The sequence below is a fragment of the Schistocerca nitens genome, chromosome 5, assembly GCF_023898315.1.
Source record: "Schistocerca nitens isolate TAMUIC-IGC-003100 chromosome 5, iqSchNite1.1, whole genome shotgun sequence".
In the NCBI taxonomy this organism is placed as follows: domain Eukaryota; kingdom Metazoa; phylum Arthropoda; class Insecta; order Orthoptera; family Acrididae; genus Schistocerca; species Schistocerca nitens.
This window is the reverse complement of record NC_064618.1, coordinates 793,896,211-793,913,535: the sequence shown is the minus strand read 5'-3', so window position 1 is coordinate 793,913,535 and position 17,325 is coordinate 793,896,211. Positions and strand designations below refer to the sequence as shown.

At 40.0% G+C, this 17,325-nt stretch overlaps 1 protein-coding gene across 1 annotated transcript in view; it reads left to right on the top strand.

Annotated features, from left to right (window-relative positions):
• Window positions 1-17,325, top strand: part of LOC126260723 (Down syndrome cell adhesion molecule-like protein Dscam2) — a 329,702-nt gene that overhangs the window by 32,304 nt on the left and 280,073 nt on the right. Inside the window, exon 4 of the mRNA XM_049958060.1 lies at window positions 2,416-2,577. Within this exon, the coding sequence (XP_049814017.1) occupies window positions 2,416-2,577 (162 nt within the window). The remainder of the gene's footprint in view (window positions 1-2,415; window positions 2,578-17,325) is intronic.

The window sequence follows — 17,325 nt, the reverse complement described above, 5'->3', positions numbered from 1 at the left end:
TTTTTTACTTAGAGAGTACTCAGTATGTTCTTGTCTATATTCCTTATCTCGCCGGTTTCTGCATTCCTGTTCTGAGTCAGACGCTGAGATGTTGCCGCCCTTGGCACTATGTGTCTGTGAGTTTCGTTCTGACGGATATCCATTTCTTGATCTAAATTTGTCATGTCAGCTCGTTGTTATTGTTGTGGTCTTCACTCCAGAGATTGGTTTGATGCAGCTCTCCATGCTACTTAATCCTGTGCAAGCTTCTTCATCTCCCAGTACCTACTGCAACCTACATCCTTCTGAATCTGCTTAGTGTATTCATCTCTTGGCCTCCCTCTACGATTTTTACCCTCCGCGCTGCCCTCCAACAGTGATTGGTGATCCTTCGATGCCTCAGAACATGTCCTACCAACCAATCCCTTCTTCTAGTCAAGTTGTGTCACAAACTCCTCTTCTCCCCAATTCTATTCAATACCTCTTCATTCGTTATGCGATCTACACATCTAATCTCTCTTCTGTAGCACCACATTTCGAAAGCTTCTATTCTCTTTTTGTTTAAACTATTTATCGTCCATGTTCCACTTCCATGCATGGCTACACTCCATATAAACACTTTCAGAAACGACTTCCTGACACTTAAATCTATACTTGATGTTAACAAACTTCTCTTCTTCAGAAACGCTTTCCTTGCCATTGCCAATCTACATTTTATATCCTCTCTACTTCGACCATCATCAGTTATTTTGCTCCCCAAATAGCAAAACTCATTTACTACTTCAAGCGTCTCACTCCCTAATCTAACACCCTCAGCATCACCCGATTTAATTCGACTACATTCCATTATCCTTGTTTTGCGTTTGTTGATGTTCATCTTATCTCCTCCTTTCAAGACACTGTCCATTCCGTTCAGCTGCTCTTCCAGGTCCTTTACTGTCTCTGACAGAATTACAATGTCATCAGCGAACCTTAAAATTTGTATTTCTTCTCCATGGATTTTAATTCCTACTCCGAATTTTTCTTTTGTTTCCTTCAAAAGGTTCAAATGGCTCTGAGCACTATGGGACTCAACATCTGTGGTCATAAGTCCCCTAGAACTTAGAACTACTTAAACCTAACTAACCTAAGGACATCACACACATCCATGCCCGAGGCAGGATTCGAACCTGCGACCGTAGCGGTCGCGCGGTTCCGGACTGAGCGCCTAGAACCGCTAGACCACCGCGGCCGGCTTTTGTTTCCTTCACTGCTTGCTCAATATACAGATTGAATAACATCGGGGATAGGCTACAAACCTGTCTTACTCCCTTCCCAACCTCTGCTCCCCTTTCATGCCCCTCGACTCTTATAACTGCCATCTGGTTTCTGTACAAATTGTAAATAGCTTTTCGTTCCCTGCATTTTACCCCTTTCACCTTCAGAATTTGAAAGAGAGTATTCCAGTCAACGTTGTCAAAAGTTTTCCCTAAGTCTACAAATGCTAGAAACGTAGGTTTGCCTTTCCAAAATTTTTTCCCAAGATAAGTCGTAGAGTCAGTAGTGCCTCACGTGTTCCAATATTTCTACGGAATCCAAACTTATCTTCCCCGAGGCCGACTTCTACAAGTTTTTCCATTCGTCTGCAAAGAATTCGTGTTAGTATTTTGCAGCCTTGGCTTATGAAACTCGTAGTTCGGTAATTTTCACATCTGTCAACACCTGCTTTCTTTGGGATTGGCATTATTACATTCATCTTGAAGTCTGAGGGTATCTAGCCTGTCTCATACATCTTGCTCGCCAGATGGTAGAGTTTTGTCAGGACTGGCTCTCCCAAGGCCGTCAGTAGTTCTAATGGAATGTTGTCTACTCCCGGGGCCTTGTTTCGACTCAGGTCTTTCAGTGCTCTGTCAAACTCTTCACGCAGTATCGTATCTCCCATTTCATCTTCATCTGCGTCCTTTTCGATTTCCATAATATTGCTCTCAAGAACATCGCCCTTGTATAGATCCTCTATATACTCCTTCCACCTTTCTGCTTTCTCTTCTTTGCTTAGAACTGGGTTTACATCTGAGCTCTTGATATTCATGCAAGTGGTTCTCTTTTCTCCAAAGGTCTCTTTAATTTTCCTGTAGGCAGTATCTATCTTACTCCTAGTGATACACGCCTCTAGATCCTTACATTTGTCCTCTAGCCATCCCTGCTTAGCCATTTTGCACTTCCTGTCGATCTGATTTTTGAGACGTCTGTATTCCGTTTTGCCTACTTTTGCATCTCGTAAACCATATTAATTCTCCTAATCCTTTTCTTATTAGCTTATTTGTCCTGTCCATATGGCTATATCCGCTCTCCCGGATATTTAAAATTTGATACTTATAATGCAAGAGAGTGGATACGTTGTGAAGCTGCGTTGTGACAGTCCTGCCTGTGAGTAAGAACGGCCTTCTTTTCTCGCAGGCGGCCGCGAGCTTCCGGACGACCTGAGACAACGAGTAACGGCGGACGGCACGCTGGAAGTGTCGCCCGTGCAAAAGGCGGACGACGCGGGCGTGTACACGTGCTGGGCGCGCAACAAGCAGGGCCACGTGGCCAGGCGCTCGGGGGAGGTCGCTGTCATAGGTAAGCTGCCGCGCAGAGCGGCGCGACGTCAGCGCCGCCGGAGGAGTGCGTGGCCGCTGCGCGAACTGTTGCGGCGTAGAGCGCGTGGGGAAGCGAAGACGAAAGAGCTAGAAACGGACACGAGAGCGCTTCTAAAAAAATGGTTGAAATGGCTCTGAGCACTATGGGACTCAACTGCTGAGGTCATTAGTCCCCTAGAACTTAGAACTAGTTAAACCTAACTAACCTAAGGACATCACAAACATCCATGCCCGAGGCAGGATTCGAACCTGCGACCGTAGCGGTCTTGCGGTTCCAGACTGCAGTGCCTTTAACCGCACGGCCACTTCGGCCGGCGAGAGCGCTTCTGTAACACGTGTAAAACAAGATATGGTGGAGGTATGAGGGGGATGTGTGAGGGTGAGGGGGACTAGGGGAAATGATGCAATAGTTTTAAGATCGCACAACAAACTGCTCTGGGTACACTTGTCACTAGTAAACACTCATTGCACAGTCCAGGTTTCTTCAAAGTGATACTGACAGGGGCAGGAACAGAGTTCGGTTTGCGAAACTTGTTTGCTAGAGGCACCTCAGTGACTGAGGGGGGAGGGGGCGGTTGATCACGACGTCTCGTTGCGTACACCCTTGTTACGAGACAGTGTTCCGTGTAGCTACAGGACGCAGCGTTGTGAAACAAACACGAAAAGAAAAGAATCTCATTTCATTAAAATTAATAATAAAGTCATTATTATTGCTGTTTATTTGGTCGATAAGAATAACTACTAGTCGCCTTTAGTAACTTAATTTTGACTTTGTTTTCAACCAAAGACGTTTTTTCTCCTTCGCTTTATACATGTACGTTGACTCTATACTCAAATTTCCTGTGCGCTGCACTTAACCTTGTTGTTTACTGGACTTAACACCAAGATGAAGTTCCTTGAACAGTAAGGTCAAGTGCAGCGCGCAGGAAGATTCTGACTTGCAGTTGATTGAAAACTTCTGAAAGAATTACGAGTCCAGAAGTGCTTACACAATAGCCAATCGACACACAAACAAAGTATAGAAGACGTGTAAATCACTAAAGATGCCTAATACAATCAGGTGAAACATGTTTGGTTAAAAATAAAAATTTAATTGCTAAAGATGGAAAATACGATGTGGTTGTAATTGAACTTTCGCTACTTGAGCCAGTGTAGATAAAGAACTAATTATCTACTGCGCAGTCATATTTATAGGTATGATGTTCGGAATGTGCGCTGCGGGGTTTGCTTTGGTGACAGTGTTACTGTCATGACCTGCTGTTAGATGCTGGTTCTGGTACGGCGACGTAGGGTTTGAACACAAACATCAGTGCGCATTACAGATGCAGACAGGCAACATGCGCCTGAACAGGGTGAGCAGGGCTTTATTAGTAAAGCTGCTCGGCGATATCACGCAGGAAAGGAACAGGGAGAGGTCCTTTCTCCGCGGCGGTATTGAAGAAGAATTGGAAGTGCGAACTGACTGGCGATTTGGGAGAGGCCGACGGCCAATTCTGCCACAAATTATTGAAAAAGTTACTATTGCCATGGCTGATATCGCTGGGCGCAATGTGCAGTCTTCAAACAGTGGACGAACTGTGTCACGACAGCTGAACATTCCATGGCACAACGCCCAAAAAGTGCTGCGAACAATTGTGAAATGGCGTCTCTAGTGCGGTTCCAGGCAGTCGAGGACGCAGACGATCATCACATTGAGCAAAGTTTGTAACCTGGAATGAACACATGGTACGCTATTAACACATGTTACACTCTCATGGGAAATTAAAATCTGTTTCTTTCAACGGATTACTCATTGTTTCTCTTCCACATGTCCTTAGAAATGTTTCCATAAAGTTTCATTGCCTTACGATCACTCGTTTTACACGTGGGCCGTATCAAGAAGAGAAAATTTAATTATAACCACCCTGTAACATACGCTGCATGATCTTCTTCTTCCTCGCTTTATTCCATGTCCCCACGCGGTCGGGATGCTACATGTATTTCGGATTTGGCATTGTCAGAGGTTGTATCGCAGGCTACTTGATAACTCTCCTGTATTGTTTGCTGGAGCGGAGATAGTTTGACAGAGGTGAAATCTATGTTTTTCAGTTAATACATCAAAGTATCCTAAAATAACAGTGATACATTTGTAATCCAGTTACAGCTGCGTTGAATGTAAGCCAAGAGAATAATCAGATCTTTCGTATGTTTTCTGTTTTACATTAACCAGCATAACAGGTACATAGTCGTATTTTTTCTTCCAATAAAACTTATTGTGCTGTTCATTTTCAATGAAAAGAATATCAAAGTCGGATAGAATCAAGCAATTAATTTATCGTCTTTCTCATGTCCGCAGTTGGACCTTTGAAGCTTTGGCAATCTTCTACCACAAACATTTTTTTTTTCTTCGCCAGTTTGTGCTTTACATCTCTTAGCTCCCACAAACACCTGTTGTACCTACATTCTTCCATTATCAACAACACATTCTCTTATGACCACTCCACAGCTCACCCAACCCACGTTCAGCGTCAGAGATAGCCTGCGCGTAAGGGATTATACAAATGCTGTCTGTGCTGAGAGAGCGCAAGTGGAGAGCATACAAACTTCCTTTGATGGTTCACTAAGAGATCGACAACCAGCAGAGCACAAGCGAGCACCCGTGAATGCTGTGTGCTGTTTGCTCCCGCTCGCTTACCGTTCAAGTCAAAGAGAATTCTCCCTCATTCTTCTCGTCAGAACGTTTACGGCGCCGTGTTAGCGCAAGGGACGCATGGTTTCTAGTAAGTTTCGAAGTACGCCTACCTAGTTATTGGTTGTATCAACATATACAGTGACTCATCAGCCTGGGCAGCCTATTTCTTAGTGTTGAATGGCGGTGTTCCTTTGCCCGTTCTAACCTCTGTGTCTTGCGACGTGCGATGAGCAGAGGTATACGTGTGGCATGGTGGTTTCTGCCCCCACAACGAGGAGATTGTTCTAAACAGCATGGCTGCTCGCAGCTGTTGCATGGGGGCTTAATTAAATATTAATATGCAAATAATTTTAGTTTTTCGTCGCTGTCTGTCCGGTTACGCAGTCTCGTAACCGGTTGGCCCTGACTAGTATTAGTACGCAATCTGACTGCATAGAATAACAACAAAGAATGAAGGAAAACTTCCGTTAACACAATTAATTAATTAAGTCCCCAGCAACTATAAAACATACGAAACAACAAAACACAAGTGTAACTGTTCTGTGTGTGGAAGTGTGATTTAACGTACACATCTGGCACGGTTCTTCCTCAATAAGACAAGCTATTTTAAGCACCATTTACACTGAAGTAATTTAAAAAAACAGAAATACTATAATTGCACATAGAAACCATAATTACACTCTAATACATGAACACAAGCCAGATGCTTTGTTGACTGAACCTGTGACCAAGAGGCATTATTGTTTAAGACATTTGAAATAAAAATAAAAACAATTTATTACCTTCATATATACTCTGATCATTACAACATCCGCAATCGAACAGCATCGGCTGTCTAGCCCATCAGAACAACTGCATACAACATGCTCACAACTAGTCACGGCTACATCGGAACTCCTACTGCCCACATCTCAATAAGCACTCTCCACGACGACTTCACGACAAGAACTGCCAGTGGAGGCGGCTGAATAATACTCTTTGGCGCAATCTCTGGCGCTGTGGCTCAGTGTAGCCACCTTTCATATGCCCCTCCTCCACGGGCCAGAATTTGATGGTATTTTTGCCAGCATTGGTGGTGAAAATACCACCAAATTCGTCCAAAAAACACAAACAAAAATTAAAGCTAATATTAATAATTAAATATCACATAACTAGCTAAAATTTTGGCTTTGCACTGACCCTTCAATAACCTAATATATAAAATAAAGTAAGGAATACAAATACTTGCATACATGTGATTTTACATAATAATCTACATAAGTATCATGTGGTTAAACAATTCAATCAATAGCGTCAGCCATGACGAATAGGTTCAGGTAAGAGTCTCATAACACCTTATAAACAGTAAACACACAAAAAATCAGTTCTTACAAATATTCACATAAAACCCTTTCAATATATCAATAAACAAGTAGTTGCAAGTTCCAGCAGTAGCACCCAGCAATGGTCAACAGGTACAAACACCAACGAGTGACATTATTTCAGTAGAAAAAGTTCCATCAGTGGCACCCAGCAATGTTAAACAGGTGCAGACAGCAAGAAGTAACATCATTTTAGTAGAAGCAGTTCCATCAGTGGCACCCAGCAATGTTGAACAGGTGCAGACACCAACAAGTGACATTATTTCAGTAGAAGCAGTCCATCAGTGGCACCTAGTAATGTTGAACAGGTGCATGTAACAGTCCATAATATTCACTATCACTAATTAGACAGTTCATCTGAGTTTATCAGCAGAAATTAAACATTTCCAAGTGGCACCCAGCAATGTTGAATAGGTGCAAGCACGGACAACAGTTTGAATGCACACACAATTGCTTTTACAAAATTATTATCAATGCTCTTACACTAAACATAAAAATTATAATAAACGCACAAATGATATCAGATAGTTGTCATATTAAATATTACAAATACACAAATATCAGTAAACCTATAATATTTATGGGTGTCAGTGCAAGCCACAACAAACAAGTAAAATAATATTTAGGAGATAGGTCGGTACCAATTATTTAGGATTAGGAAAGGAAAACACACAAAACACACTCACTCATCTTTCATCCACATTAAGTACTACTATGTAATTGAATAGTGTTAACTGTGTAAATGCAATTCTGTCAAAATTTGATGTTGAACATGTGTATCAAGTAGTACTGGCAGCAGTGTATAACAGTCAATAATAGTTAGTCAACGTCATAGTCATCATGTCAAGACCAATGTTTGCCAAGCCAAATCAAATGTACGGTTGCTGAACAACTGTCAGTGTGCCAAGATATGCAAGTACTTCCTCTCTCCAAAAAAAGTATATACTGCTTATTGATTTAACAAAGTGTGTGTGTAGACAATCTTCCTTCTACTTGAGTGTTCTAGTGTGCCATCTTCATCCTCCTTGTTCCATATAAACCAACAAAAAAAATATGCTCCTCACTTACTTTACCTCTTATCCACCAAAACTCCAAAAATCATCAGCATCACATAATCTTAATACTTCAATAATACATCTTACGTCGATACATATAAACCTTATCATCAATATCATTTACCTTACCTCTTGTCCACCAAAACTCCAATAATCATCAACTTCACACAATCTCAATACCTCAATAATACCTCTTCAATACGTCGATACATATAAACCTTATTACCAATATCATTTCACTTCCATAACAACTCTTTCCTCTAGTCAGTCTCCTCGAACAAGTACAGACAAAATCCTAGTGCAAACTTCAATTTATCATCCCATACAATCCGAAGACACAATGTCCACACACAACCTCTGTGTAATCCATCTGACCCAAATCTTCTACTCATTATGAATTATAAAATTCATTTTGGTTACCTTGTCCATCATTAAATAAAAGAAATGCATACATGACCTCTAACAGCCTTCAGTTTGAATAACTTTCAGTAAGTAGGTGCGAGTACGTAATATGAAAGATCACATAAGACTTTGAGTGAATAAATCGTAATATTTCACAGTGTGTACACCACTTCAAGAATCATGGCAAAACAGAAGCAAACATGGTGAGTATTTCTTGTGTCAAGTGTCACTTACTAATTCAATTGCTCACGAAGAATGCAGTGTAATAACTGTCAATGGTCTAAACCTAGTGTTGGTATTTCATGTCGTTAGCTTCTTTTCTACTAGCATAAATTTATACAGCTTCCATAAAACCTCCAGCTCATATGACTTCAATGAAGTTTCTTGTACTAATGTCGTTCGTAGCATTATAGTAGTTCATTTTCTTCTCTTAAAAATATAAGGCACTGTGCGTAAGCAAAACATGCAATAGCGAGTAAATATACCGGTAGGGAACAGAATGTCAACAAGTGGATGCAGCACAATTCCTACAACGAGGCTCTGCCAAGCGAACAATCTATAATTAATACCATAGTGTGACCTAAACTCCATGTTCGTACACCGCATATCAGCATTTCTATATACCAAATTAAAGAGTAGTTATGACAACAAAAAGAAATGTATAAATATGCAATCCATACGAAAAGCAGCAAATATGTATCTTACATAATAAACAGGTCGTTAGCATCATATCAGCATAAGCAAATAAATGTTCATATGTAATCTTAATAAGTAAACATGAAGGCGCAAGCAGACAAATCACAAAGTGTAACCTACATACATAACCATATCAGCACAACTAATCAGGTGACAATTATAATTTAAATAAATAAGCACAGCAGGCACATAATAAAAAAATATGAAGTCAGTGAAAAAGCAAAGCAGCCAAGCGATGCGAAATATACACAAGTAACAACCCTGTTCATTAATCAATCATTGTCAAAATCAGTTAACGTACGCAAGCACGTCGCTTCACAGGTAAATTCATAGAACATGAAATTTAGCACAAAGTATGAATCACGTAATCGCGAGCAGCAAATTACGTCTAAAGTACGTACCTAAGTGGAAATATGTTACCTGAAAAATAAACTCAATTAACAGTTACCTTTTTGGTTTATTACTTTTTTCTTCGAAATTACATTCTTCCTGAAATTTTCTCCATAGCAGGCCCTCCTAACGTCGGAGACACACAGAATTTACCTGAAGGTCTTAAATATTTTATACAACCGTATCCCGAAAAATACTGAACGTTAATAACATATTTTATCAAGTCACTATAGCTTTATACTGAATTTAATCGGAGAAATTAGACTGTGTATTTGTTTACGGCTGTCAGTGCATTCGCACTGAGCGCTCGATCAGCTGTAGGCGCGTGACGTAGGAAGTAATTGTTTGCCGTCAACGACTGCCTTGTGCGGCGCGCAGACTTGACTGTTCCTTTGAGTATGTGCCGCCGCCGGAACACGGCGCGGTATCCTTGCATTTTCCGTGTGTTTACGTATAACTGTTGGTTTCTCGAAAGTATGTCATTCCACAAAATTTTTAACGTTAGATATATGATGTACTCCCTTAGAGCGCCGAGATTTAAGAGTTTCTACTTCGACAGTGTTATCATGAATAATTTTGCGAACTCTATATGGACCGTTATAAAGCAGAAAAAATTTGTGACACAAGCATTTTCCTTTGTGAGACAAACGATGAGACTTAATTAATACCTTTTGACCAACTGACAAGGTTTTTAAACGACCAGGACGTTTAGCTGATTTCTCTATTCTAGCAGCTGCAGATGCAATATTTTTTAGAGCCAGGTTCACAACTTCAGAATGCCTCAGTTTCCGTGTAGGCGAAAAAGGAACGATTTCAGAAATGCGATTTGTCGGTGCTTTGTTTTTTAATATCATTATCGGCGGCAAAGAAGTTGAATCATTAAGGAGTTCATTCAGAATGTTTTGAAAAATATGAAGATACTGATCCCACGTTCTGTGATTCTGATGACAATAAAGACGACACAATTTATTGATTTCCTTCATCCATCTCTCTGAAGCGTTAGATTGAGGGTGAAAAAGTGAAATGAAAATTGGTTTAATCTTACGACGCAGTAGAGTACTAAGCCAAATTTTAGAGCGAAACTGTGATACATTATCTGATATAACCTTATCAACATGACCCACTTCTTTAAGAAAATGTTTGATGAAAGCATTAGATACTGAACGAGCTGTTGCTTTGCGTAAAGGTGTAAAACACACATATTTTGATGTCAATTCCACTGCTACCAAAATGTACGCAAAACCATTAGTAGAACGAACCACTGGATAGAACAAATCGACTGCAGCTATGTCCTTTAATTTCGCTGGAATGATAGGAAACAACGGTGCTCTGTGAGAAATAGTTGGCGGCTTAGCCTTTTGACATAATTTGCATTTGGCAAGAACAGATCGAATACCTTTTTCCATACTACTGAAGTAGCAATTTTCTCGTATTTATGAAAGCATTTTCTGGGACCAAAGTGTGCATAACTGAAATGTGTATACCAAATCAATTTATTAACCCACTCATCAGGAAAGCAAACTAACCAAACAGAGCTGTCAACCGATTTTCGTTTAAAAGGAATATCATTGCGAACTAAATAATACTGTCTAATCGCTACGCTTCCCTTTCTCCTCCACTTCTCCTTAATGTCCTTCCAGATTGGATCCTTATTTTGCTCCTTAGCGATGTCCTGGAGCGAAGACCTAATAAAATTTTCAAACGCAACACCTTGAATATACATCAAACAATAACTGTTTTCTTTGCAGTCCTCCTCAGCACTTTGTTTCAAACCCATAGGTGCACGTGATAATGCATTAGCAATAATATTTGAAGAACCCTGTATGTAAACAATACTAAAGTCAAATTCCTGTAGATACAGTGCCCATCGTGACAATCTTCCATGTGTTAATTTTGATGACATAAGAAATTCCAGAGCTCGCTGATCGGTGTAAACCTTAGTATGTCTGCCATACAAAAATATGCGAAATTTTGTGAAAGCCCAAACAACAGCTAAGGCTTCAAGTTCCGTAATCGAATAATTCTTTTCTGATTTAGAGAGAACACGACTTCCAAATGCAATAGTTTTCTGTACTACAACGCCGTTTTCTTCTATCTCTTGAAATAAGTGTACACCTAGGCCTTTGTATGATGAGTCCGTCGCCAAACAAAAATCTTTAGATAAATCCGGATGTGAAAGAAGTGGAGCAGCAACTAAAGCATCACGAAGTTGTTCAAATTCTGATTGAGCTTCCTCATCCCAACACCAATTAGAATTCTTCCCGGATAGTTCACATAAACGAGGTGTGGCCAAATTATCCAATCTAACAAAGCGTCTAAGAAAACTACAAACACCAAGGAAACTACGAACATCACGTTTTGTAGTAGGAACAGCATAATTGCGAATAGCGTCTAGTTTCTCTGGATCAGGAAGAATACCTTCTGTAGAAATAATATGACCAAGAAATTTCACCTGAGAACGACCAAATTCAGATTTTTCCAAGTTCACTGTAATGCCAACTCTTGCAAAAATACGTAATAATGAATCCAAAATTTTGTTATGCTCACTCCAAGAACGTTTAGCAGTAATAATATCGTCAACATATGAAGTAATATTGTCACGAAGATAAACAGGTAAAATTTCTTTTAAACTACGAATGAATGCTGCAGAAAATATAGTAAGTCCAAACGGTAATTTCCGAAATCACTTTTGGGTAAAATAGTCATATCCGGTTATTCTTTACCGACTCTCTAGATAGATTGATAGTTGAAGAGTTGTTTTGATAGATTCAAAGAATAGTAAAAGAGTAGGCAGCAGTGCAGAAAACTAAAAGGGAAATAGCACTACTACAGCTCGGGGCCTGTGCACGCTACGGCACATATTCTCTTAGTGTAGCGAATCCCCTGAGGACATTAATAGCCGCACATAATTTCCAGTTTGTGACTTAGTGGCCAATTTGGTGGAAGTGCGTACATAAATTGATCTAACCATGAACATGGATGTATGTTGTTCTTAGAATTGCGAAAGATCTTAAATTTCCGAACAGTTAAGAAGTGTTTATAGTCAAAGTTCTCTCCTCGTGGCGACAAAGACCTACCGCGTCTGTCCCAGTCCGAATGTCGATTATTGTCAAGTTCGCGCGCCTGGCGCTCTCTTGTTGCATCCCGTAAATGAAATAAATTATTGTCTTCAAAGCCCTCTGCTATCTGTGATTCTAAATTTCTTCTGCTGTCTTTTCCTAAGATTTCGCCTTCAATTTGTTTGACTTGCTTTTGTAATGCCTCAAATTCCCTTTTAACGCGTTCATTAAATTTTCCCTGCTTTTCGACGTGCTTATTTATGTTCTGGTACTCTTCGGTTTCTGAAGATGGCAATGGAGCTGTATCATCTGAATCTCTGTCCCCATTTAAACTAAGACTTGTCAATCTATCTGCAATCTCCTCAACTCTTTCCGATAAGTCACCTATTTGTTCCTTCTGTTTATTTACGTCTTCCGTAAGTGTCGCGACTCGGGTTTCAGTATTGACACATTTAGTAGTTAACTGTTCATATTGTTGTGTTAGGTTATTTATTCTGTCATTTGGTACGGATTCCTCGATTCTCTCAAATATTTCTTCCTTATCGTGTGCACGTTGTAAATTTAACTCTGAAAATTTTTGTACTATCACGCGATCTCTTTCTTCCTGTTCTCTATCCTGTTCCTTTTGTCTGATTTCTAATGAAATTAATCTATTATTGCGAGCATTCAAAATCGGTTGTACTTCTTCTCTAATTTCTTTCTTTGATTCATCTTTCATGTTTTTGAAACATGTCCCTATTCGTGAGCCTAACTGTGTTGCCATTGCTTTCATCTTGGTTTTAATTGTTCCTATCTCTGTTTTAATTGTTCCTAATTGTGATCCCACTGTTTTTAATTCAGATCCCAAGTTTAATATTGCACTCATCAACTGCTCCATATTAACTGGTTCGAAATTGTTTTCATCCCTAACATTTCCCGCAAAACCGACTTCTTTCGCCATAGCTGTAAAGCTATCTGTGTTCGATACAATTCCAGAATCTTCTGTCGTTAATCTCATATTCTGAAAATTTTTTGATTGTGAAAAATTTTGAACTGGTTTCGGACTATTTTCCCGACTTATAAAATTCATAATACGATTCTCATGTGTTGGCGAGTTCGCCATGTGAACAATTTCGTCATTCTCACTATTCATCATTTTTGCCTTTTTCATCGACCGTGTAATCATTTACAAAACATACAAAACTCGTCACTATACGAAAATTACACACAATATAACACTTTATCACCAACAATACCACTCACACGAAATGCTTCCGGACAAACACGCCTAACGAACAATTAAAACCTTCACAATTGCACAAAATTGTCAAACCCGTATACAAGACATCAAAAATTAAATTCTGCAAAAATACCATTAGAAGAACGACAAGACAACTACAAATTTTCAGTTACCAAATCTACACGTGCAATATAGACTACAATTACTAAACTACAAATTACTTCAACAATACTACTGTCTGCTATTTTTACTATCAGAAGAATTCCAAGGGACGATCCTGGCAGGGTCGCCACGTGCATGGGGGCTTAATTAAATATTAATATACAAATAATTTTAGTTTTTCGTCGCTGTCTGTCCGGTTACGCAGTCTCGTAACCGGTTGGCCCTGACTAGTATTAGTACGCAATCTGACTGCATAGAATAACAACAAAGAATGGAAGAAAACTTCCGTTAACACAATTAATTAATTAAGTCCCCAGCAACTATAAAACCTACGAAACAACAAAACACAAGTGTAACTGTTCTGTGTGTGGAAGTGTGATTCAACGTACACATCTGGCATGGTTCTTCCTCAATAAGACAGGCTATTTTAAGCACCATTTACACTGAAGTAATTTAAAAAAAAAAACAGAAATACTATAATTGCACATAGAAACCAGAATTACACTCTAATACTGAACCTGTGACCAAGAGGCATTATTGTTTAAGACATTTGAAATAAAAATTAAAAAAAATTTATTACCTTCATATATATTGACGAAACATACACTCTGATCATTACAACATCCGCAATCGAACAGCATCGGCTGGCTAGCCCATCAGAACAACTGCATACAACATGCTCACAACTAGTCACGGCTACATCGGAACTCCTACTGCCCACATCTCAATAAGCACTCTCCACGACGACTTCACGACAAGAACTGCCAGTGGAGGCGGCTGAATAATACTCTTTGGCGCAATCTCTGGCGCTGTGGCTCAGTGTAGCCACCTTTCACTGTTTAGCATTGAAATGGTGAATTTCTTGCTGCACTTAAACCACCCTATACGCTGTTACAATCCGCCGTAGTCGATGGCAAACCTCGTGAACCACACGTCATTGCGCGTGGCAGCTGAATTTTGCTGCAGCTGAATTTAACGGCTCTGCTCACGGTACATCATCTGTGACGCGGGACTATCACAGTAGCTGCACGAACTAGGAGATGTAAAATGTAAATTTCGTATGGCATTCTTGGGTGCGATAACCCACGGGACGCGTTCAGCCCGAGCCAATCAGATGTACGGGCCCTGCAACGAACTTGTGACGTCATACTAGTTGGCTTGTCCGCCACACTTCGCAAACGCTCGGCTTCGCGCAGGGATCACGGTAAGTCAATATTTAATTGAAAAGGTGCCGAATAAAAGTCTTCATTTTGTCGTGTACTGTTGGGAACTTGCATGGTTTTAAACACACGGTCAAGAATTATTAAACTCGTCTGAAGCCGAGACGGCCGCTGTCACTCGTAAGACCTGCAGTGTCGCATGCTGTGAAGTACGCGCCACAACCTGTTTCTCGAGTGGGCCTTGGTTCAGCCGACTGTAGGACATGTTCTTCCTCCGCGCACTTCGCTCCCTTTCCTTGCGGATACGTTAGAGCCGTGTCACATGTGTATTTGCAGAATGTAGGTGAATGTAATGAATGCGTGTACGTTTTAGTTTTACGACAATGATCATGACGACGATGACGATGATGATGATGAGAGATGGGAGAGGATGAAACCCCTTGCCGGCGCATAACCTACTTCTCTCGAATAGCGCCAACAGTGTCTTTTGCTCTCACTTCATGAGACATTGTGGATAATTTGGAATTTAATCTAGTACATCGGCGTAGACTGATGATCGCGAACTTAACGCCATCATCTGTCCTCCCTTTCTCGCCTAAATACTGGCAGTCAAAATTTCATCTACCATTAGAATTCGAACTGATTTGCTTCCGAGTCGAGTGCACTGCACAGGTGCACTAGCGAACTCGGCCACGGAGTTGGGTAAGTAGGAGATAATGTGCCCCATGTGTCAGGTATCCACGATGTATCTGCCTTCACAGCACCGATATCGTACGCGTTGTCTGTCGTGCACTCAGCTGTTACAAAGGCCAGTCCGACGACAACCCAGCCACGTGACACGTCAAAGTATTCCTTTCGCCGCGGCACAGGAGTCCTCTCACTCGAACACAGCATCACAGCATTACTGATGAGCGTAACCGCAAATTTTTTCAATACCGCCGTAACAACTGATTTTGTAAAGCGGACTTTGAGTAATCACAGAAATGCTTCAGTCGCTGCATGGGTTGTATAGTGTGACGTATAAACAGAAGAAGTGTATTAGCGGCTATAAATGCGCCTTGTTAAATTATTTTGTGATGTGCCACGCAATAATGTGATGGTAATAGTAGCTGAAGGATGATTCGTGTTCAGTTTTGAATTCCAGCTTATTGTGAAACATCTCGTTTGGATGAAAGCAAGCGTTTTTAGGATACTGCCACACTTTTTGTATCATTTATGGACAAATTATGATTATTACTATAGCTGCAGACCTAATAACAAAAGGTTTCTGGTCACTACGTATTTTAAACAGGGATTGTAATCTTCATACAAATCGTACAACGTATTTTAACCACGGATTGCAATCTTCATACAAATCGTACAACTTACTGTCTCAGTTACTACTATGCCTACAGTGAGTTGGTTAAATACATGTATGTGCATAATATGCCGGTAAAAATATACATACATCTCTAATGAGATAAGAGATGACGTAAAATCAAATCATTTTCGCGACATTGTGTAAAACGTATTTAAAAAATTCCAACGTTATGATGTTCTACATGAACAAAATGTAGTGTTTACAAAGTTTCTTGGCAATGCAGAATTAAATAATTGAAGTTACTTTTTGTAGTTTATTGTACGTTTAACAATTCTTTTCTTTCAACAGGAATTTTTTTTTCTGTAGCGTGCAGTTTGTTTCGTGTGTTTTGAACACTATGTAATGTACTTTTATACTTTTCATTAGATATATTTATGATTAAAGTTGTGTATTTATGTGATGTACATGTCTGTAGCGAAGACGGTTGACTCTTTTTCATCCAATTCATACACCAGTCAAGAAAATCTTCCAGTAACAATCGAAGAAAACAGAATTAATAATAACATGGCTGTAAGCACAATATATTAAATTACATAAGTTTGCGAAGACTTACTTACTGATTTGTGGTTTGCAATTGAAGGTCATAATCAGTGATAATTTCTCTTGACAGCACACAGCTAAGTATATAATCAAAAGCATCCGGACACCTACTGCTAGACATTTATATAGGATGAAATTAGAATTATATACTATATTATTAATATAGGATGTGCCCAACCTTCGTTTTTATAACGAAGTGAACTTTGCTGGGGACAACTGAACTGAATGCCTGTGGAGGAACTGGAGCCCATTCTTCCTCAAGAGCCGTAACCAGAGAAGGTAGTGATGTTGCACAATAGTGTCTGGATCGAAATCGATGTTCTAACCTATCCCAAATGTGTTTCATTGGGTTCAGATCGTACCTCTGTGCACGCCTGTCAGTTTCAGGAATGTTATTGTACATAAACCATTGTCTGACTGGTGGTAGTTTATGATACAAACATTCATTGTCTCTGAACTTTTCCTCTACTATGTTGTTGTTGTTGTTGTGGTCTTCAGTCCTGAGACTGGTTTGATGCAGCTCTCCATGCTACTCTATCCTGTGCAAGCTTCTTCATCTCCCAGTACCTACTGCAACCTACATCCTTCTGAATCTGCTTAGTGTATTCATCTCTTGGTCTCCCTCTACCTTTTTTACCCTCCACGCTGCCTTC